Genomic DNA, 23,887 nt, shown 5'->3' with positions numbered 1-23,887 from the left:
GTTCCAACGAGAACAACTCTCAGCTTGGTTGGGCGACGAAGCGAAGGACCGTCCGCCCTATCAAACCCAAGCTGGTGAAAAAGAGTGTTCCAACGAGAACAACTCTCAGCTTGGTTGGGCGACGAAGCGAAGGACCGTCCGCCCTATCAAACCCAAGCTGGTGAAAAAGAGTGTTCCAACGAGAACAACTCTCAGCTTGGTTGGGCGACGAAGCGAAGGACCGTCCGCCCTATCAAACCCAAGCTGGTGAAAAAGAGTGTTCCAACGAGAACAACTCTCAGCTTGGTTGGGCGACGAAACGAAGGACAGTCCGCCCTACCAAACCCAAGCTGGTGAAAAAGAGTGTTACAACGAGAACAACTCTCAGCTTGGTTGGGCAATGAAGCGAAAATTAAACATCTAAAAGCTAAACGTTGACATCCGCCCGGGAAAAGGAAGGGCAATCCCCACCCCGGCCGGACCATTATTAAAGTCAGTTAACTTGGTAAGAATAAAGGTGCATATAAGGAGAAATGAAATTAAAAAAGATAACTGTGTATTAATCGAATGCGCCAAAACGCGCCCGGATTTACAAAAAGACCGTTCGGCCAACCTCTGGATAACCCAAGACGTTGGACGGACGGACATACGATACACGTCAAAAAATGAAAGGAAAATAATCCTAACTATCTTCCCCGGCATCGGCCTCCCCGGTCGGCTCATTTTCCTCGGCGGCATTCAGATCCACCAAGACGCCGTCAAAAACGTCCTTCTCGATATCTACACCAAGAGAATATGGCTCTGGAATGCCCGCCAAAAGGGACACCTGGCGAAGGGCTTTGTTGAAGCCTTCCTCATGTTCAAACATGCCAATCGACTCCAACTCAGCAATCTTCTCCTTGGCCTTCGCAACTTCAGAAGTAAGCACCTCGTTTGCTTTGGTGCGCTCGGCCTCGGCTTCCTTTAGGCGGGCTACCTCCGCCTTCAGCTGCCGACCTTCCTCCGCCATACGCTCTTGTTCGCCCCGGGCGGCTTCCAAACCTTCGGCGGCCTCCCTCTTGGACTTCTCAAGATCGGCCTCCAGCTGCTAGACCTTCTTATCATAGTCATCTTGAGCAAGGATCATCTGCTCCAAGGTTAGCTGAAGGGAGGCCGAGTTTTTCCTCTCCCTGTCAAGCTCGGCTCGGATCTCCGCCACTCCAGGGCGGTCGGCAAATTCCTTCAGATACCAGGCCAGGGCGGAAGTCCGGGTTGACATCTCTAGCATGGCATTAGTTAACTCCAGTTCAGAAAGGGGCTCAATGAGCACCCGTTGAGAGGAGGTCATGTGGAACTTCGCCCGGTCGCTCATGCTGAATTCCGGGCTGAAGACGCCGCCCGGTAAGGGGATGGTCGGGACCCTCTCCCGATATTTCTCTTTGCCTTTGCCCTTCCGGGCCTTCTTTGAAGCTGATCGAGACGAAGAGCCCTCCTTGTCTTTTCGTCCCTCAGCAGCAGGCTCTTTCCTCTTACGTGTCAAGGGATCAACGGAGGCAGTGGCCGCCTCAGATGACGGGTCAACCTGGACGGCCGCCAATTCTCGTTCGGGATCCGAACCCGGCACCTTGCCGCCTGAACCCCCGGGCTTCCCGGCAGGAGGGACTCCCATCTTCGGAGCTAGGCGTAAGTTCGGAAGACGCCTTGCAGGAGGAGGACGGGGCACGTTGGGAACATTCGTCGGCCGGGCGGTCGACGAGCTGGCCCCAGACTTCTTCCAGGTAGCCATGAAGTTGGATTTGCGGGGGGCCGGAGTCGTCATCAGTTCTGCAAGAAACAGAGCAATTCAGAAAATTTAACGTCAGTATACGAAAGACAAACACCTAAAAAGACAACACCATACCGAACGCCTTTTGTCCACAATCCTCAAGACTAAGGCATTCGACCAAGTGACGGGCGGAGATCCGGCGGGGGAGGGCATTGATAGTACGAACGGCCTCAAGGTCGAGTGCTGTTAAGGCTCCTACAGAAGTCGCCCTTATTCGATAGGTGTCTCTCGTCCAGTAAAACGGGAACAGCGGTTTCCCTTCGCCATCATAAAATTCGTGGCGGCCGGCTTTGTCAATGATTATTTTGAAATAATGATGCTTGAAATTTTTGAAAGAATCAGAGAAGGGGCGGAACAGGGTCCTGTCCCGAACTGATGTAAAGGATACCCAGCTACCAGTGGGAGAAGGGCGGACCTCGAAATAATAAAAGAAAACCGGAGTAGTGGGAGTGACGCCCACGGCTAAACACATTGCCAAAAAAGCCTGCACGGCCGCCCAAGAGTTGGGATGCAGTTGCGCGGGAGCCACATTAACCTCCCGAAGAATGGCCATTTGAAACTTGGTAAAAGGCACCCGGATAAAAAGATGGGTGAAGAAGGTCACATACATATAAAAGAAATCGTCTGGACTCGACCTTTTTTCAAAAAAGACCCTTTCATTTAACAAACTGACTTCAGCCCGGATCAACCTCGAGTCTTCCATATCCCGAACGATATGGGTACGGCGGACCCTCCATTCTAACTCCTTGCGAAAGGCGTAGGGGGAAGCATACCGGCTAGGATCGTGGGGAGCCCATTCAGCCACCACCACCCCTTGGCTGTCCGACTCGAAAGGAGACTCATCCACACGAATACCGCCCTTGAGCAGGAATATGGGCACGCCATAAAAGACCCGGTCGCCCGGCGAGACCGGCACTTCAGGGTCCGCCCCGGATGACTCGACCGCCCCATCTACGAAATGGGAAGAAACCGAACTAAGGGAATCACCACCGCCCCTCGCCGACCCCTCCCGGACTCCACCCGACGACTCAGAACTCGACTCGATAGACACAAGTGCCATTTATTACCTGAGGGAAGAAAGAATTTGAAATCTTGAATAAGGAAGATGAGTGAAAATGACCTCGTCCCATCCGCTATTTATAGGAAAAGTTAACGACCGTTGGGCGCATCCTAGCCGTCAAGATCTAGCACGACCAACGCTCCGGATCTGGCGACGTTTCGCCTACCATCAATGGGAGCGTGACGCGTGTTTTCCCTCCTAAAAACAAAATTCAAAAGCTCACTGGATACGGCCCAATTGCGGGTTCTGGGCCCAAGGCGCGTCATATTCAAAATCCTACGTCCACTACGTGCACTAGGACTTGGGGGGCTTGTGTACCAGGGAGAGCCGGACACTGTACGGAAGGATGCCCACGTAGATGGCCGTCCGCCCGTTTCGGTGCCCACGTCACCCAAAGGGCCAACGACCGTTCGCCCGTTTCGGTGACCAGATAGAACCTCTGCTTGTAAGAGAAACTTTGAAGAACTCACATGGAATTCTATCACCGCAAGACAGCCCCGCACTCTCTACACTCACAAAAAGTGTTCTTCAGGAAAATGACGAGACGAAACGTCTGGAAAATGACTTGGAGGGCTCGTGTACCAGGAAGTGTCGGGCGCCGTACGGAAGGATGCCCACGTCAAGGGTCGTCCGCCCACTTCAATGCCTCGAGTCGTCCAAGGGGCCAATGACCGTCCGCCTTCCCCGATAGTGGAGGCTTGGAGGATTACCTCTTAAATAAATGTGAAGGATCGAATAGAGTAGGGCGGACGCCCATACCACAGGGGCGGACGCCCGCATCTCATTGACCGGCCAAATCACTAATCATTATGGTTCAGGTAAATTAACCTGGTTTGGAGGTAAGTAGAAATTAGAAGCTATTGGGCTATTTTGGGCCGTGATTAACTTTTCACTAATCCCAAGCCCATAGCAAAAACTATAAATACAGGTCCACGGTGAGTGGTAGATGGGTTACATTGAATGCACATTTACTGTTATCCCTAAAAATAGTCATTGCTCTGAAACTGACTTTGGCATCGGAGAACCTTTTGCAGGTCTCCACCCCTCCGGATTGAGAAGAGAGCAAGGCTGGAAGAGGAGTCCCGCCACTAAGACAGGATCACAGGAGAATTTGGAGGTTTGGAACAGCACAGCCCTACACATCCGAAACAATTACAAAAGCCCAAATTTGATTCATGCTATCTCGCTCCTGGGAAGAAGCCACGAACCTTAACCCCTTGTCTTTTAATCTTGTGTCAATTTCCACCTCATCAACTTTTTTTAAAAAAATTCAAAATTGACACTTTCATTTTATTACATAATGCGACGCAACGACAAGACCAAGTCATTATGTTTTACCTAGAGAAGCACCTGCACAATTAGATTTCTAACATCGTAAATAGAAAAGACAACCGTTTTTAATAAAATTAGGACATTAATTAACTCTTTTTAAAATATAAGATGGATAAAAAAGTATTAAACCTAAATTAAATTAATCTAATTACAAATGCGCAATTAATGAAATCAACCAATCATACACAGGAATGACTTATGTATATCCAAACCAAAGTTATGATTTATTTAAAATAGGCTCATGCTGATATTATTTTCTTTATAATAAAAGTGCACTAATAAAAAAACTATATATGCAAAGAATAGTTTGAAATATAAAAAGGCATAGATAGAGACGGAAGGCAAGTGAAGAAAGGCCAACCCAATAGCATAGTACCTTGGATCTCGCATAAACATGGGAACCGCTTGGAGAAGAGCCTTTTGCACTAGCGACCCAGAATCCACACTACACTCCAAACGCGCCACCCAAAGCTCCTCTCCTTCTCCTGGAACCTGCGCCAGATTCAGCTTCCTCTCCTCGCCGTCACTGCACCACCACCCTCCTTCTTCTCCCCTCTCCCTCTTCAAAAACACCTTCAAATTCAGAGTAAGCTACTTTCTTCTATTTCTCGTCCGCTGTTCTCCTTTTCCTATCTAACAATAATTTCTCCTATTCATTTCTAACAATAATTACTCTTACTTTGAGATTTCAGAGTAATTGCGGAATCTGTTCGAATAGCGTGAAGACGGGACAGGGAACTGCCATTTACACTGCTGAGTGCGGTCACGCGTTTCATTTTCCTTGCGTAGTTTCCCATGCACGCTCCCACGTCTGCCCCGTCTGTCATGCCACGTGGAACGACGTCCCGCTCCACCAAAACGACGCCGTCCTTCGCACCGTTCAAACCCCAAACCAGAAACCACTCGCTCCTCCTTTCTCCCAATCGGTAGCTTCCTACGACGACGACGAGCCTCTACCAACTTCTCTCACGTGCTCCACGCAAATCGTTCCAATTCCTGAAGCGGATGAAAGCTCGCACGAGGATGAGGATGAAAACGACGATGTATCAGTCTTCCCTGGCTTTTCCGTCCATCCATATCCTCAATCCTCGTTGCGACACAACGCTGAGTCGAAAACTGTTCGAGTCAAGCTCATGCACGAGTGCGCCATTATATCAGTTTCCCCAAACTTTGAAACTCGTGCTTTGGTTTTACGAGTCAAGGCTCCGGCGCCGTCGCCGCCGCTGCGGAGACGGCAGGCGATGGATCTGGTGGCGGTGCTTGACGTTGGCAACGGTATGAGCGGCGCGAAGCTTAACGTGTTAAAGCGCGTGATGCGACTGGTGGTATCCTCTGTCGGGGATGCTGACCGGCTTGCCGTCGTGGCTTCGTCGGCTGATTCGAAGCGGTTGTTACCTCTTCGCAGAATGACGGCTCAGGGACAACGCACGGCTCGGCGCGTGGTGGACGGGGTCGTGTGTGGCCAAGGATCCGGTGTTGGTGAAGAAGCGATCAAGAAAGCGGGGAAAATTCTCGAAGATCGCAGGGAGAGAAATCCTCTAGCGAGGATTTTAATTCTATCCAACGGTGATCACAACAGCATGAGCAATAATCAACGGAGAAGCTTGAGCTACGTGTCCTCTATCGGGTTCGATTGTGTTGAAGTTCCGGTTCACTCGTTTGGGTTCGACATAAAAACGACCGGTTTAACAACCGAACCGTTTGAGGATGATTTTACCCAATACATTAACAGAACATTAAGCGTGGCGGTGCAGGATTTAAGAATTCGGCTTGGCTTCTCTGCGCCGGCTGAAATTCGAGCCGTTTATTCATGCAGCGGGGGACCCACCGCGCTAAACGTAAACTCGGCTAGGCTTGGTGATTTATACGGCGAAGAAGAGAAGGAGTTGTTGGTGGAGGTCAGGGTGCCAACGTCATCATTGGGGAACCACCACGTGTTGACAGTGCAGTGTTTCAACAAAGACCCAGCATCTCAAAAATTCGTGTACAGTGCAGAACACCCATTTACGGTGGTGCCGCCCAAGAATTCTTTTCCCTGCGGCGGCAGGCTTGAGCGGTTGAGGAATGTGTTTATAACCAGCCGAGCCGTAGCCGAGTCAAGAAGGATGGCGAAACACAAAGAGTTTTTGAGCGCTCATCATTTGCTTGCTTCGGCTCGTGCGCTTCTAGTGCAGTTCAGCTCTGCCGAGGAGTACGTGCACAGCTTGGACGCTGAGCTTGCAGAGCTTCAGAGGAGAAGACAGCACCGGGAGACGGTGGGGACGGGGCGGAGTGGAGAGAGCGAGAGAGAGGTAAGGTTGGTGGATGACGGAGGCGAAGTGTTGACGCCGACATCGGCTTGGAGAGCCGCTGAGAAGCTGGCTAAAATGGCTAGGATGAAGAAATCGTTGAATAAAGTTGGCGACTTGCACGGCTTCGAAAATGCTAGGTTTTAATAAACAATGCTTAGCTGTTATTGGTGTTTTAAAAAGATAATGTTGGTTCCTGAAGATGTACAAAATAAAGTTAAGTTTGGGATAAGTGTAGTTATTACTATAATTATGTAACGTAGGGTGTTACCCTTTCCATGCATAGCAAAAGTGTAGTTATTACTAGTTTTGTGTAGTTTATAGCAAGAACATGTTACGAAACTCTGAAGCTAGCACACTCATATGGACACGTAAATGCTTTAGGACTTTGGAGAATAAACAATTTGTGTAATATGGGCTAATGATGAAGAATCAGAATAAGGAATTAGAGTAAAAAGCTTAAATATTTTTTGGTTGGATAATATTGTATAGGACAGCACACAAAATGGAGAGGGTCGGACGAATAATGATGAACAAATGATTACAGTGAATAATAATAATAATAATAATAATAATAATGGGATGCTTTTCCAGATTTTTTTTAGAAATTCCTTATCTCAACCGTTTTCGATAATCATTAGACATAATTGGGAAGTAGAATTCCACGTTTAACATTCTCCTCTTTTTTTATTTTTACTTTTCTATCATATACTCTGTTTAATATATTATTTATCATCGTTCTCTAATACATCTCATCCAAATATGTTGAAGAGAAAAACGATTGAAACACTAGCTGTTTTGTTCTGACGTACATAGCAGCAAAGTCCCTCACATTTCACATGGCATATAGATATATAGGTAAATTTGAGGAAGAATGGAAGGGTTATCATAAATGCGATTCTTGATTACTGATACCATATGTAGTGAGAATTCAATTCAAAATCGTTGTCTTCCAACAGCCTCTGTCATGTACGAAGCCTTGAGAAGTAGCTACCAACATACGTAATAATCTTTAACTCGTTCATGCCCATGGTATTGAATAATTAAATGTATGTATTATATAGATAGAAAGAAAAAGAGAGAGAGGAAAGTTATATTATTGGAAGGTGATAAGAAGTAGCTATGCATCATATTCAGAGATGTGGAACCCAACACAGCAGTGTCTCAGTTGTCCAATCCATCAAAATCTCTTAGCATAACCATGTGTTGATGCTATGAATATATGATTATTTTTTTCTAGGGCACGAAACTCACTCTTCTATGCTACCTTGCTGGCCATCCCTTGCAATCTAATTCCACTTATCATATAGTGTGTGGCTACCAGTTTCATGTGTGGTAAAAGATATCATTGTCTTAGTTTTGTGTGGATCTTTCTATTTATAAATAGTAGTAACAAATTATTAATATTTCAAATAAAAATGTCTTTCTATTTATAGATGAAGTAATTACCAATTATTATATTTCGAATAAAAAGATAATATTTACAAAATATTAAGATAATATTAAAATATGATTTTTTTTTTTGCTAAAATATCTCTTGTATTACAAGATCTTTAATTAAATCAAACTTTGTATAAAATTTAAGTTCAATTCTTAAACTTATAGATTTTGGATAAATTATTAGACGTTCTATCAATATTCGAATATCGGATCAAACTCTGGACGATCAAAACTGTACAATGTGACTGAGAGAAATTATTGTTTTAAAAATGTTTTACTTCAAGGATTTTTATAACTTTTTGTTCCAAAGATATTTGAGTCTATTGTTGTATTTCAATTTGTTAAAAAAAATCATTATATACTTTAGGGTTTTGACATCTTTTTATTTCAATTACTTAAATGAAAATGAAAACTGAAGCTGGTATAGTTTAGCAAGTTATAAAAATGTTTCTCTTAATCTATTTTGAAAGATTAGATAAATTTTGAAAATAAAATAAAAGGTTTTTTTTTTTCTTTTGTTCATTCTTTGTCACAACTAACTATTAGATATTATAATATATTATAATGATCTAACCAAATCATCACTTTCCCTTCAAAAAAATCTCTAGTTTTTTTTCTTTTGCTTTTAAGTAGTTGGGGGCAGTGTTCAATACGAAATCGAGTTATTAGAAACTTCTATTTAGAGACTGGTTGGTTTCATGTCACTATGATGAAGATGTAACTAATAACATATGTGGTTCTAAGATTCAGAATGGTAAATAGCAATAAATTAAAAAACTTGATGTAAATAAAACAAAATTTCCAAATTTTAGTAAATTGAAACTAAATTTCTTGTCACAAATTCCTCTTTAATATGTTTTTTTTTATTTTAAAAAAGTTGTAGTACCAAAAAAAATTGTTTGAATTTTTTTGATAAAAGAAAAAATAATTATATATATATATATATATATATATATATATATATATATATATATATATATATATATATATTGTTTCGGTTGAATTGGTCGAGAGTCGGTCGTCATTCCTTACTCTGCTCTCTTCTGATCGTCCAATCCTCAACGCAATCCACTCTGACGCTCAAGTCAGATATGATTGATAAAGAGGTCATCATTTTGTGTTAAAATAGAATGGCTCAATTTCTCACACCAAGACGGGGGGTGAATTGGTGAAACGTAAAAACAAAGTCTTTTAAAATCTTTTTCGCAAAAGGTGATGCCTTTAAAGCTTTCTTGAAACGCAAGGTAAAAGACTTTCAAATGCAGCAGAAACTTAATCGAATAAGTACAGAGTAAAGTCGATTAAAAATAAAAGAGTAAGGATCAGAAAATTCAAACATGGCTTTTTATACTGGTTCGGCCAACCTGCCTACATCCAGTGTCCTTCCAACCACGGGAAACAAATGCACTATAATGATTAAGGTTTGTACAACAAGGCTTTTATAGAGACCTCACGTCAAAAATATAAAACATTTCTAACCCTCTAATCAAATATAGGCAGAACAATAACTAGACCAGCAACAAGAATTCCCTCTCCCTCCTGTCTAAACTTTTTGAGACGTCTCTCAAAGTCAAGAACGTCGCACGCTCTTTTTCCTGTAGTCACAACAGGGAACCTCAATCCAATCTTCACAAGATTGTAGACCCTGATCTCGCAGTTACACCCAAATGTGCAGAATTGATCAACCCTTTGAATACATAGCAAACTTGCTCTTCAAGAAATCACAAGAAGATGATCACCACGATCACTTCTTGATTCTGGGTTGTCATCATCAAAAACTCAGATATTACTGAGATTGTGGGTTCAGCTAAACCAGTGCTCCCCCTATCAACAATCTCAACAATCTCCCCCTTTTTTGATGATGCACAACCATGATTAATAATCAACCATGTTGCACAACTCAATACATATTATCAATCAATTACCAATCAACATAATTCTTCCCCTTTGGGCATTAGCAAAAAAGGTAAGCACAATGGTATTGATATACAGATAATCAAGCATAAAGAGATGCATTAGATAATCATAAAAAAAACAAATAATGATGCTCCCCCTATCAAAGATATTCACATGATTTAATATATACTCTCCCCCTTAAATGTAGGCATGTGAAACATCTCAACGTATATGCAATGTTCACCTTGTCATTATGCATGTTTTAATCTCAAAACACAGATGCACAATACAATATTCACACTATATATCATAACATATATCAGCATATGTCAAAATTGTATCAGACAGAAACAGTACAAAAACATCAATGCAACAATGATATAATATCATTCATCAAATGCAATATAATCTCTTAATCAACTCAAGTCAACTATAGCAAAGAGATATATTGAAAGTAAACAGTTAATAGCATATATATCAATAGTTAATGATATCAGATATCCAAATATTGGAATCTTTAACCCTTGTTGATATACAATCGATTTGCCCTCCGTCATAATGGACTTCATATCTTCCCCGTGAATTGATTTGTTAGTTTTATCCATCCATAAGCATGTTTCACCAAAATCTTTCAAGATCTTTCTAGATCAAGTATTTTAGAATCAATATGATACAGGAATTAACACATGTATAATATAAATATGCAAATGTATGAGATTTCAAGGCACATGACTTTTCATATGTTTATCACGTTGTAACTAATTGTTTAATATACTATAGATATATACGTGTTCAATTATTTAAAATAAGTTAGTATGAGATTTATTTTAATTGAATTATCAATAATTTATAATTATATGATTCTAATTATATGAGATAGATGATCCCAAACGTTAACTAATCAAGCATAAATTAATTTCAAAACTTTCCTACTAAGCATATGTAAAATATGATCATTAAACAGCACCGACAAAACTTACAACCTGAAATCTATATTAGAAAGTTGAGACAAAGAGGGCGTGGAAGAAAATCAACAATCGAAATTTGAATTTAAAATTCACTAAAAAAAAAAGAAATCCTCACCAATGTCTAATTCTAAAGAGAAAACCCTAAAGAGTAAGTAAGAAATATCAAAATTTAAAAATCCTTAGATGAAAAGGCAAATATATATATATTTCTGGATTTTGTAAGATAAGGGGAACAATATAAGAGAATAGAATTATGTTTTTGACGAATACTGACAAAATCATTTAAAAAATTGTCTAATTTTAAGTACAATATAAAATGATACATAAGATCAAATCGTTTACTACACTAAACACAATTAAGATTAAATAAATAACTTAGACACTTCTTTCCATGTACGATGTATCAAAAATAGTATGCATCTTTCCTTTTCAAAAGGAGCTCTTTTCATGGAATAGATCAATCACACACTTTTTGACATAACTAAGTTTAACATTTTCATGGACTTAATTCTTCTACCAAGGAAATGATAGTGAGGCTTGGGCTATTGTTTCTTACACCCCCATCATATTTCTCATTGACCCCATGAAGAAGCTTTCCGGACCCGTAACATAAGGAGGAGATTGCTTTCCGGAAAATAAAATCCAGAATTGTTTGTTACGTTGCGGAAACTATTTTCCCGAAGTGATAGGTACGGGAAGAAATCTGATAGGGTAGAAAAAGTAATAGCCTCAGACTTGTACCTCTTTGGAACTAAAGATGATTAAGCTTTTTCTTCTTGCACCCCTATAATTTCTTGGGTTACTTTAATATGATCATTTTATTCTTTGTAAAAGTGATTTTCTGTTTTGTAAATTTTTCAGAATAAATTTTTTGAGAATTTTAAAACATGATTTTCATAATAGAATTTTCAAAATAGCATGTTCGGAATTTGCTTTCTAGAATGAATATAATACCTTTTAGAACAAGTGTTCCTGAGAATTTTTCTAAATATATTTTTCAAAAGGAATTTTTTTCGCAAAATTTTTTTCTCACTTTCTTTTTCTTTTGTTACATTCTCTCTCTCTTCTTTATCTTTTGTAGCAGTGACAATGGTCGTGTAATACAATGAGAGAGGATAGTTTAGTCTTTTTCATTTAATATGGGTGCATTTCGTAACAACAAGGGTGCAGGAAGCAAAAGACAACCTCTAATATTGGCAGGCCCAAGAGGTCTATGAGCTTCTGATTTGGTGAAATACTTGTGAGGAGAAAATAAGTTACATTAAGTTATAAGAATTTAAGAAATTTGTGACATATATTATACGTTCCAAACAATTTAGACTCGTTAATACAATAGAGATAAATATTTTCATCCAATCTTAATCTAGAAAACACACGAACTAGACCAAGCAGAGTTCAGAAAAAAACTAGCATAAAGAACAACAAAAATCAATATGGCTTGTGTAAAGACAGTAGAATAATAACAGAAGACTAATTTTAGGCTTAAAATTATTCGTGATAGATACAAAGCTCACCATAATAGTATAGTACATAACCCCTCTATTCTGTGTAATGAACAGATTTTGGGCACAGAGACAAAGGACTATGAAGAAAACCTTGTAAACACCGACCTCAACATTGAAACAGGAGTTGGGTCAAGAAGACACTCACTGAGACACTTTTAAGTTCTTGGGGACTTTTTGTTTTTCAACATCATGCAACATGGATTGCATGGTTCTTAATCCTAAAAATGGTAAATAAATGAGTGTTGTGAATGAAAAATAGGTACAAGATCTCACACACTATCTGTCTATCTATGGCTTTTGCTCCACCTTGGCTCGAATCTTCTGCTCCAAAACTGATACTTCAGTCTCAAGGTTGAACATTCTATTCAAAGCATGCATGTTCTCAAGGGTCTCATTTAGAGTTCTGCTGTCACTGCCATCACACCTCAAGTGCTGCATTGGCCCATGAAGCATCTTATTCACTATACCTCTGCTAAGATCATCCACTGCTCTTTGTGTCTTCTTGGGGATATCATCACCCATCTTACCAAGGCACTTTTCAAGCTCAGCCATCCTTATTCTCTCAGCATAAGCCCTCAACTTTTTAATGGTAGGAACAGTTTCCAATGAGTCCCTCCAAGCCTCAAATTGCTTAGATTCTTCACTGATGATTGCTTGAGCTTCCATGGCTTTTCTTAGCCTGTCCTCTTTATTAGCCGCCACAACCTCCTTAAGGTCATCAACATTGAACACTCTCACAGACTCAAGGTCTGAGACACATGAGCCAACATTCCTAGGAACTGAGATATCAACGAAAAAGCGACGGCCTCCTACCTCATCAGTGGCAGGAGGAAGATCCTTAACATCATCCTTCAAGAACAATGGAGTCTCTGATGCTGTGCTGGTGAAAGCTACATCTGCCTCACCAATACATGTCAGCATTTCTGAGAGTGGCTTGTAGATTATCTCGACATCCTTCAGTTCTTCTCGGATTGCTGCAACTCTCTCCTCACTTCTATTCACAACAACCATCTTTGTGCACCCTTTTGCCACCAAATGCTTGATCACGAGCTTTCCCATTTTCCCTGCTCCAATGATCAACATCCTCGCATTTGCATGAGAGGCTTCTGGCAGCTTCATCAAGGCCAGTTCAACAGCTGCTGAACTCACAGAAACAGCACCGGCAGCAATGTTTGTCTCAGTTCTAACCCTCTTTCCTACAGTGATTGCATGCTTGAATAGCCCACTAATGTTCCTACCAAATCCATTCACTCCTTGTCCAACCTTGACAACTTGCTTCACCTGGGCAAGAATTTGACCTTCTCCCAACACAAGCGAATCAAGACCCGCAGATACTTCGAAAATGTGCTGTGTGGCATCTTTGTTGTAAAGCAGAAACTGATGCTGGCTAAGATCTGCAACTGGGATCCCACTTGTCTGCAAAAGGACAGAACAAGAATGTCCAATAGAAGTCAATGATAGTGGAAAAGGAAGTGAAAAGAAGAACAAACATAAATGGCATGTTCCATACTGAGGGACTAAAGTGAAGTTTAGATTAAGAAGTAAAATGTTTGAAACATGCAATTCCATGGAATAAAGCTGAGAGAAGACCTACTTTGGACATCCATTCGGTGACTTCTTTGACTCCACGGTGCTTGGACAGAGCAACAACATATATCTCCATTCGATTGCAGGTGCTCAGAACAGCTGCTTCTTCAATATGATTCAGACTGCAAAGCTCTGCAATGGCTCTAGGCCACTCTGCTTCTGGTATGGCAAGCTTTTCACGCATTTCCACTGGTGTAGTATGCACACTCAGTCCAATGACCATGATGCTGCTCTTTTCCTTTGTATACCCTGTTCAAATTAATTGCGTAAATCACTTCAATTAATCACATAGACTGTTCTAAAGTTGCTAGTTTCACATGATCATAGTCACGAAAGACCAACGAGCCATTCTTCATTTTTCCTAAAACAAACCAATCTTCTTTCTTTATTTACTTGGAATTGGAATAATCCGGAGTTTCATAATTCATATGTCAAATGAAAGATTTACTGAACCAAAAGTCGAGAAATTGATTCTTCGAAGAAGTAGAGTAATAATTAAGGGACAATTTCATTTTCCTATGTGTTGGTTAATTCGACTAGTCAGAAATTGAACCTGTCATATTCTGACTCTTGTTTTTAGACTTTTTGTCACACTTAAGGGGTAAAAGATATGTTGCTTATATCATTCAAAAACTATATATTACTGTTGAAAACAAAATTCATTATTTTGGTTATTCCCATCATCCTATTGAACTCATCATATCAAGGTAGGAAGACAAACCAATGATAAATTAACCGAAAAAGGAACAAATTGTAGTTTAGAATAATAATGTTGGATAAGGGAAAAACATAGCACCCTTACCGTTTAACCACATAACAGAAACATGGTTTAATCTAGGAAAAGTAGAACAATCAAAGTTTATGTTTACAAGAGCATTCTTAAGAAAAACATATGACCATGATTTTCAGAATGAGTATATGCAGAGAAGTTGAGGTTTGAAATAGTGTGAAAATTGAGGTAAGAAGAAGAGTTAGTTAATCGGTTAGTAACTTACTGTCAGCCGCAGAGGTTTTAAGCTGCTCAAGAGCAGAGAGGGTGGAAGGTTTCTTAGTGGGATCAACAGAAACATCAGAAGCAGAAACCTCACAACGAATGGCCCCTCTGTGAGTCTGAAGAAGAGTCTTTCTGTTTCTGGCAAGTGAAAAATGGGTGGTGGAGATGGTGGTGGTGGCATTGGAGGAAGTGCATTTTAGCAGCAAAGCTTCCAACTTTGCACCGGAGAAACTGGTTGAAACAGCCATTGAAAAATGAAGTTAGGTGGAGTTAGTTGGTGCTGAAAGAAAAACCTCTCCTTTTTTGTGTGTATTATGGTTTTGGGTTTGGACTATGTGGAAATGATGCAAGAGATGTGGAAGAAGGAAAAGGATTTGGAAGGATTTGAAGGAGTGATTTCTCCGAGTTCTGATTGGCTCATACACCCCACGTTTTATCCACACTCCCTTCTAATCTCACCCTCTTTGGCTTATTTGGATTTTTAGTTCAAAGCTTTGATCTTTAGGTTTAACGGGGTGTTTCAAGTTCTCTCATTTTTCAACATTATAAGCACAGTAATTATGTTAAAATTTGTTTAAGTTGGATATAAAATTTGAATGAAACAGCTTAATAATGCATTGAAAAGAAATTCAGAAATTGATGAAAATAATTTGAAGAACAAAGGTATATAAAAACTGTGTGAAAGATTAAAAATGAAAAAAAAAAAACTATTTGATTTGAATGTTCTGTGACCCATTCTCCTCGTGCAAATCAAGGGTTGTGGTCTTTTAGTTTGTGTAAAGCGATGAAAAGGTTATTTGATTTGGTTTAGTTTAGTTTTTTAGATGTGGTTTAAGGATATTTTTGAAATTGACGTGAAATGAAAATTACGTAATACATGCATATTTGAGAGAGTTAAGAAAGTTGATGTTGGTAATAGTAATAATTGTGCATGAGTGTTTGAGAGGACAAGGGATATTCTGAAGAATGATTTGGAAAATGTTTGAAGAAAGAGAGAAGAGATAAGGGCAAGTGGATATGTGGTAGAAATGGGTTCCTTAGATTTCAGGCTTGTGTTTGCCACAACTTTCCACAGAAATTCGTGGCTAACAATGTCAATTATTTCTTCAGGTAAGATATATTACTAATGTTAAACAAAGAAATTTTACACATCAACAAATAATATTAAAATCTTATATTATAGTCTTTGTTAATTTCGTTTGTTATATGAAAATTAAGTTTATGTTTTCATTTATTAGAGGAATATTTTCATAATTTTATAAAATACAAAAACTAAATATTTTATAATTTAATTTATAAAAAAATTATAATAATTTGGAGACAAAATGTATTTAACTTTAATCTAATCAATATTAAATTAAAATTGACTAAAAATACTTAATTTTGAAAACATAAATGATAAAATGTTTGTATTATTATTTATGATGCACTAATACTTCAATTTGTATTATGTATATGATACGTATATGTATAAAATATTTTAAAGGTTTAATACCTATTTTTGGTCCCTCGGTTTGTAGGATGTGTTTAAAGTTCTCCTCTTTGTTTTCAAAAGTTCACTAACGTCCTATATTTTGCAAAAACGGTTGACGTTAGTCCTTTTTGCTTACGGTGTTAAAAAGGCTAACGGCAGACTTGTCCCCTTGGCAAAAACTTGATGACTTGTACAATTATTATTGACGTGACACTGTGAGGTCATTTGAGGTGTTAATTACATTTAGGGTTAAAATAACGTGGAAAATCTAAAACACCTTTCAGGCCGCCGTGAGGACACCATTAACACCATCTTCTTCCTCGCGATTCAGACACAACAAAACCCATAAAATTTTTAAATTTTTGAACTCCCAAACAATAACCCAATCGCGCCATTGCCATGAACCATAGCTCGTGAGCACTGCCGCCATGAACCCTAACTCGCGAGCGCCGCCGAGAAAGACCTCCATTGCGAAACTCCATCACGCTTAAAAACCCAGCATCGCGATCTTCGTCCTCTGCGAGAATCACCATGCCAACCACACTGCGAGGCCCTCCACCAATCTCCACTACCTGTAGATCAAACACAAAAATCCAGAAACAGAAACCCAAAATCGCATCTTCTTCCTTGCGAGTTCATCATTCTCGTGCAACCTGCAAATGCACGAAAGTCATTCTCTTCGCAAGTACCGCCATCAACCTGAATCCAAAATAGAACCAGAAACTCATTTACATCGCGAGGACCGAATCGTAGTGCCATGGCGTTCTCCTTTGCACAATAATCACGCCGTTGTTGTGAATACCTGAATCGTGCTTCCATGCCAATTCATGGTAGAACCTCCAGTTCTCATGACGACGCAGAGAAAGTCCTTTCCCATTATGCAATTATGAGACCCTAACTTTGGGTGGAAAGGGATTTGCCACGTGGCATCCTCTCATTGGCTTCAAATGACCTCATAGTGTCACGTCAACAATAACTATACAAGTCATCAAGTTTTTGCCAGGGGCAAGTCTGCCATTAGCCTTTTTAATGTTTTAAGCATAAAGGATGAACGTGAACCGTTTTTGCAAAATATAAGATGATACTAAACTTTTGAAAAAAAGGAGGACAAATTTTAACACAACCTACAAATCGAGGGACCAAAATAGATATTAAACCTATTTTAAAATATTTTATTGATATTTATTAATAAAGTATTTAGGCTTAATACCTCTTTTGGTCCCTATTTTGGTCAAGTTCGTTCATTTTGGTCCTTGTTTATTTTTTTTTGTTCAATGTGGTCCTAAAGAATGTAAAATCTGTTCAATTTGGTCCTTTTTGGAAACGCCGTTTAAATCGTTAACGGTAGACAGTCCAGATGTGCAAAACAGTGTTGAGATGGCATTTAACTACCCACGTGGATTCCCTTCAGGCAGTGAGTTGGATTTAATGATTTTGAAATTGCAATTACAGATATTAGGGTTTTTGTTTTCAAAGTTAAAATAAGGGTGGTGAGAGTGAAAGTTATTGCGTGGTTTGGTAGCAAAATCAGGAAGATTAGAAGAACATTAGTGATGTCCACTTGAAATTGGAAGCATTGATCTTTGGCAGTCAGGTATGTGTTCGTAATCTCGTAACTAAGCTCTGTGTTGTGACATTCCTCTGTAACATTTTATGCACACATCAAAATGTGAGTGTTAGATTTTTTCCAAAGTTAGATGTTTTTGAAAAATTGTGCAAACTGTTTAGGGCATTGTTGTGTAACATATTATAATTTGTTGTGTGTGGTTAATTGTTGGTTTATTATTTATTGTTCCCATATGGATTAGCAGTTATTTTACCGTAAATAGCAATTACTTTTTGCGTTTCCATAGTGGTCCCATGCCCATAAAGTTGATTTTGTAGGCTTGCGTTTGGAATGTCTGAGGAGAGATTTAATGTTGTGGTCCACCATGGTGGGACCCTGGTAAAGGATATACCTTTTGGATATGTTGGTGGGGAAGTCACTTATTGGAGTGTGGACCCTGACAAATGGAGTTATTTCGAAGTGGTAGATTCCATTAAAGAGTTGGGGTATATTAAAGTGTCTGAGTTATTTTATTGCATTCAAGATATTCTGTATAAGTTGAAAGATGACAAAGATGCAATGAACATGGTTCACACTGCCAAGTATTTAGGGGAAGTTCATTTGTTTGTGGTCCACGGTGTGGATGACGAGCCAGAGATTATTGTTCAAAGTCAATTAAATGAAGAAGTTCATTTGTTGTGTGTTGCAAGTTTAGAGAGTGAATGTAGCCATGTAGGTGGGAATGAGGTTGATAAAGTGGAGGGGCAGGATGAAGAAGTGGTTGTGCAGGATGATGAAGTGGTTGTGCAAGTGGAGGATGAAGTGGTCTTGTAGGTGGAGGATGAAGTCAATGTGGCGGTGGAGGATGAAGTGAATGTGGCGGTGGAGGATGAACAAGTGGCTGTGCAAGAGGATGAAGTGAATGTGGAGGTAGAGGATGAACAAGTGGTTGTGCAGGAGGATGTAGTGGCTGTGCAGGTGGAGGATGAAGTTAACGTGCAGGGGATGATGAAGTTAACGTGCAGGGGATGATGAAGTGAACATGTAGGGGGAGGATATTGTTGAACAGAACGTTGGGGTGGAGGAGGAGGAAGTTGTTATTGAACAACACGGTCAAGGGGAGGAAGAAGTTGTGATTGAAGAATTTAGTTCAAGTGAGGATGATGATGCAGGAGTGGTGAATGGTGAAGTTCCTCATGGAGTAGTTGATAAAGAAGAAGTGGATGAAGGACTAGTTGATGTTGATGTTAATATTGATGAAGGACTAGTACATAACAACATATAAGGCTCTGTCTCAATAGAAGTTAGTGAAAATGAAATGAACTGTGACTTAGACACACATGACAGTGCACATAGGTAGAGAAACCCAAATGAGAGGGGGTTGTATGATGATGAGTGGGACTTAGAATTATTGGACAGTCCAGAAGAAAGTGGAAGTGAGGATGGAGTTAATGAAAGACAAAGTTGTGGTCCATTTGGGACATATGTTAAGCAAAAAAGTATGTCAGAATACAAGTGGGAACAAAGTTTAGTGATAAAAATGAGTTTATGGAGGCTGTTAGAAGTTATGTCGTCCATGTGGGGAGGAATTTGAAGTTTGTTAAGAATGACAATAGAAGGGTACGAGTGACATGCTTGGGTGCACAAAAAAAAATGACTATGGATGGCTTATTGTGGATATTTAGAAGGATGTAGAACATGGAAATTGAGAAAAATATTGGATACCCATACTTGCAATAGGCAATTCAATATCAAAATGATGAATGCTAAGTGGTTGAGTGAGACATTGGATACCACAGTACTTGAAAATCCGAATTTGAAGGTAAATGAAATAGGGTCAAAAGCTTTGAGGAAATGGAATACAAATGTCACAATATCTAAAGCTCGTAGGGCAAAATTAATGGCATCATGCAAAGTTGAAGGTTCATTCAAAAATCAGTTTACACGAATATATGACTATGCACATGAATTATTGAGATGTAACCCGGGATCAACGGTCAAAGTTAAAGTGGATAGTGAAAATGGTCAGACCACATTTCAGAGGTTCTATGTTTGTTTGAAAGCTTGTAAGAATAGTTTCGTCTCTTGTAGACCCTTTATTGGTTTGGATGGATGTTTTCTTAAAGGAAAGTACAAGGGGGAATTATTAACAGTTGTTGGTAGAGATCCTAATGAGCAGATGTTACCTCTGGCATATGCAATTGTGGAAGTAGAGAACAAAGAAACTTGGTCTTGGTTTTTGGAATTGTTGATAGAAGACCTTGGGGGCATTGACGTATGTGATGCATGCACTTTTATGTCTGACCAACAAAAGGTAAATGTATTTCTTATAGCTTGCTGTATTGGTTTATTATATTAGTTATGTGCTTTTATGTCCCCATTTGATATTAAAAATGTTCAATTTGGTCCCTACACATAGGGTTTGTTGCCAGCTTTGTCTGAACTTTTACTTGGGGCAGAGCACAGATTTTGCATGAGACATTTATATGCGAATTTCAGAAAAAAGTTTAGAGGGCAAACCTTGAAGAATCTAATGTGAAAGGCTGCTACTAGTACCTACTCCTAAGCTTGGGAAAGAGAAATATTGAATATAAAAGACGTCAATGTAGAAGCTTACAAATACCTAATTGCTATTCCCCCAAGGTATTTCTTCTTCCTTACTGCAACCTCTTATATACTTTAAGCTACCTAACAATGTGTTATTCTTTGTAACAGGTATTGGTCTAGATCTAGATTTATAAGTCGAGCAATAACTGATACACTAGTAAACAACATGAGTGAAGCTTTGAATAGTGTTATTGTTGATGCTAGAGGAAAGCCCATTGTAACCATGCTAGAGGAAATTAGAGTTTACATCATGAAAAAATGGGCAACCAATAGAATTAAGATGTGTAATATAGACTTTGATATCTGCCCCAAGATTAGAAAGATACTTATAAAAGAATCAAATTTATCCAAAAATTGGATCCCTAGGTAAGCATTTCCTTTCCCAGTATTAATTCATGTCCCTTAGTCTGTCATAAAATTGTTGATATTCATCACTTCATATTTAACTTGTAATCTTTTAATGATGTATTACTTCATGGCAGTTGGTTTGGAGATAAAATGTTTGAAGTTAGACATTGTGCAGTGATTACAAACAAATTTGCAGTTAACCTGGACAATCAACATTGTTCCTATAGGAAATGGGAAATTGCTGGAATCCCTTGCTACCATGCTATTGCAGCAATTAGATTTTTAGATTTAGATCCAGAACAGTATGTGCCCATTTGGTTCAGAAGGTCCACATATGATGAAACATATGCTTCAATCATATTTCCAGTGAATGGGCACCTTTTATGGGAAAGAACATCATGCCCAGACATCCTCCCACCATTTCAAAGAAAATTACCAGGCAGACCAAAGAAAAATAAAAGGTTGGAGAGTTGGGAGCTAAGGAAGGATGAAACCCAAATGACCAAAGGTGGCCACCGCAAGAAGTGCAGCATTTGTCGTCTTGTTGGGCATAATAGAAATCAATGCCCTTTATGTCCTCAAGATCAACCAGACCTACCACAACCATCTGAAGCAGCACCACCCCAACCAACACAGGAATCCATTGAGCAACTAACTCAACCAATCAAAAGGGACAAGTTATTAATTAAGAGACCATCTCTTTTATAATGTTCAAAATTTGGTGCACTTGGCATAGTATATGTTTTGAAAGACTTTGATAATTATAAAAGCTGATGTCCTTTGTAATGTTTTGAAATACTTTATAATTTTTTCATATATTTGGCACTGGATCTGTTATGATGTGCTCTTATGTAACTTGATGGTGTAATCATGAACTGACTTTTGATTGTGAAAATACATTAATGTACCCATGAACTTAATGTTTTCACGTACCCCTGTTTTCATATTCATTTTTACCACTTCCATTTTATGCACACATCACTCAACATCATGAGGACCACATACGCACATATTTAACTGAAATAAGGACTAATTTGAACAAATTATGTACTAAAAAACAATACATTCATTCATTTAATACAAAACACAGTCGTCCAACCTTCACAATGGGACCACCTAATAACCTCAACCTTCAAAACACAAAAGTAAACCAGATTGGCACCACCTAAAAACACATAAAACACATCAACCTAAAAACACACACAACAAAGCTATGATCAGTACACTGAGAACACACACCACTACTACTAAGAATTGAATCCTTCTCTTCAAAGCTATCATTGTCTTCTCCATATCACAAATCTTCATCCTTTGACTACCAATGATAACATCCCTTTCATCAACCTTTTCTTCATTACACCACTTGAAATAGTTACAAGACATCACATTACCATCTGCACTTTGTTATTCATCAAACTTATTGTTAATTACAAACACAAAGAAAATAGGCTTTAATTACAAATGTTTTTATTCACATCACCTTGTAGTTACGACAACCCCAAAAATTTCTTCCAAGATTCTTTGATGTTCTAGCCATTTTTACTACCGTCAACTCACCACAATTGCAAATAGGGATTATCCATATCCCCATTGAACCACCACCATGTGAGGAATTACAACTTCGGTGGCCGAAGCTATTGCAACAAGAAGAAGAAGATTGAGAACGAGACATGGCTCATCAACCACCAAGATTGGGAAAAAACCTTAACCCTAATTTCACTCTCCACCCTCGTCAAAATTGGGTTTCATTGAATAAATAACATTTCTTTAAGAATCCACGTGGGCAGTTAAATGTCATCTCAACACTGTTTTACACATCTAGACTATCTACCGTTAACGATTTAAACGACGTTTTCAAAAAGGACCAAATTGAACAGATTTTACATTCTTTAGGACCACATTTAACAAAAAAAAATAAACAGAGACCAAAACGAACTAACTTGACCAAAATAGGGACCAAAAGTGGTATTCAGCCAAGTATTTGATATATAAATCAATAATATTTTTATGATAATAATGATTTATAAATTTTTATTTTTATGTTAAAAATATTCAAAATTTAATATAAATTTACATAATAGTAATTATATTTTTTTTAAAATTTATACATTTTTTAATATATATATATACATATATATATATATATATATATATATATATATATATATATATATATATATATATATATATATATATATATATATATATATATGATGTTCGATTATTTTCAAAATAAACCTATCAACATGTTATATACATTAGATATGTGTCATACCTTGTATCATCTATGCTCCACAGGTTATTATTAATGTGAATTATCCAATAACACTCAATTGAAAAAGGAATTAACCATTTGACTATTTATACTTTCTTTTTCCTATATTTGGTATTTTCAATTTTACTTAAAAAATCCAAACACGGTTTCTCTCATATTAACAGGAGATTGGATATTGTTATCTATATATATAAAATGGATTACAAAACGAATCCCCTTCTGATTTTATTTTATTAAATTTTAGTTTACTTTTATAAAAAAATATTTATTATTTTTTTGTTTGAAAAAATTATTTAAGTTTTATATTTTCAAAATTAATTGAATAGCATGTTGCACATATTTATTTTTTAAAGCTAAACTTTATTCATCCAAACGAAATTTGATGTTAACTATAAGCAAATTTGACAGGTTTTATTATTAATAATAAGCAAATTTGGCAGATTTATTTAACATATTAATAGTAATATTACATGTAACAATTATAAAATATGTTGCGAATCATAATATAAAATCATTAAAGGATTTGTACAAATATTATATCAATACAAATACAATCTAAGTTATTATAAAATATGTATGAATACAAATATTTACAAAAGGTAAGTTAAAATGAGATTTCTATTTTTGTTCAAACGTTAATCTAATATATGTATTTATATTTTTTATGTGCAGACAATCATCGTAATCCACACTATAAACAACATATAAAATAATGTTATTTGAAACAAAATTTTAACTCAAAAAAATACAAAAGTGTTTCTGATTAATAAGTTATTTCAACAAA

General features: G+C 38.2%; 3 protein-coding genes across 3 annotated transcripts; 2 read left to right on the top strand and 1 right to left on the bottom strand.

Moving 5' to 3' along the window:
- The first annotated feature begins 4,505 nt into the window (after nt 1–4,505).
- On the top strand, nt 4,506–6,695 carry LOC108322826 (E3 ubiquitin-protein ligase WAV3). Its single transcript, XM_017555087.2, has 2 exons — nt 4,506–4,761; nt 4,868–6,695. Exons 1-2 carry the CDS (start codon nt 4,570–4,572, stop codon nt 6,608–6,610), a joined length of 1,935 nt encoding a protein of 644 aa, XP_017410576.1. The 5' UTR covers nt 4,506–4,569; the 3' UTR covers nt 6,611–6,695.
- A 5,529-nt stretch (nt 6,696–12,224) lies between these two features.
- LOC108322822 (glutamyl-tRNA reductase 1, chloroplastic) lies at nt 12,225–15,339 on the bottom strand. Its single transcript, XM_017555083.2, has 3 exons — nt 14,855–15,339; nt 13,867–14,108; nt 12,225–13,688 (listed from the first exon to the last, which is right to left on the bottom strand). Exons 1-3 carry the CDS (start codon nt 15,099–15,101, stop codon nt 12,561–12,563), a joined length of 1,617 nt encoding a protein of 538 aa, XP_017410572.1. The 5' UTR covers nt 15,102–15,339; the 3' UTR covers nt 12,225–12,560.
- Nucleotides 15,340–19,536: 4,197 nt separating this feature from the next.
- On the top strand, nt 19,537–21,536 carry LOC108322825 (uncharacterized). The gene is made up of 4 exons (XM_017555086.1): nt 19,537–20,187; nt 20,293–20,408; nt 20,589–20,846; nt 20,963–21,536. The coding sequence occupies exons 1-4, from the start codon at nt 19,537–19,539 to the stop codon at nt 21,534–21,536; spliced, it is 1,599 nt and encodes a 532-aa protein (XP_017410575.1).
- Nucleotides 21,537–23,887: the final 2,351 nt, after the last annotated feature.

This window comes from Vigna angularis, chromosome 7 (genome assembly GCF_016808095.1).
Source record: "Vigna angularis cultivar LongXiaoDou No.4 chromosome 7, ASM1680809v1, whole genome shotgun sequence".
In the NCBI taxonomy this organism is placed as follows: domain Eukaryota; kingdom Viridiplantae; phylum Streptophyta; class Magnoliopsida; order Fabales; family Fabaceae; genus Vigna; species Vigna angularis.
Note: the sequence above shows the minus strand (reverse complement) of the source record. Positions and strands in the feature narration are given on the sequence as shown.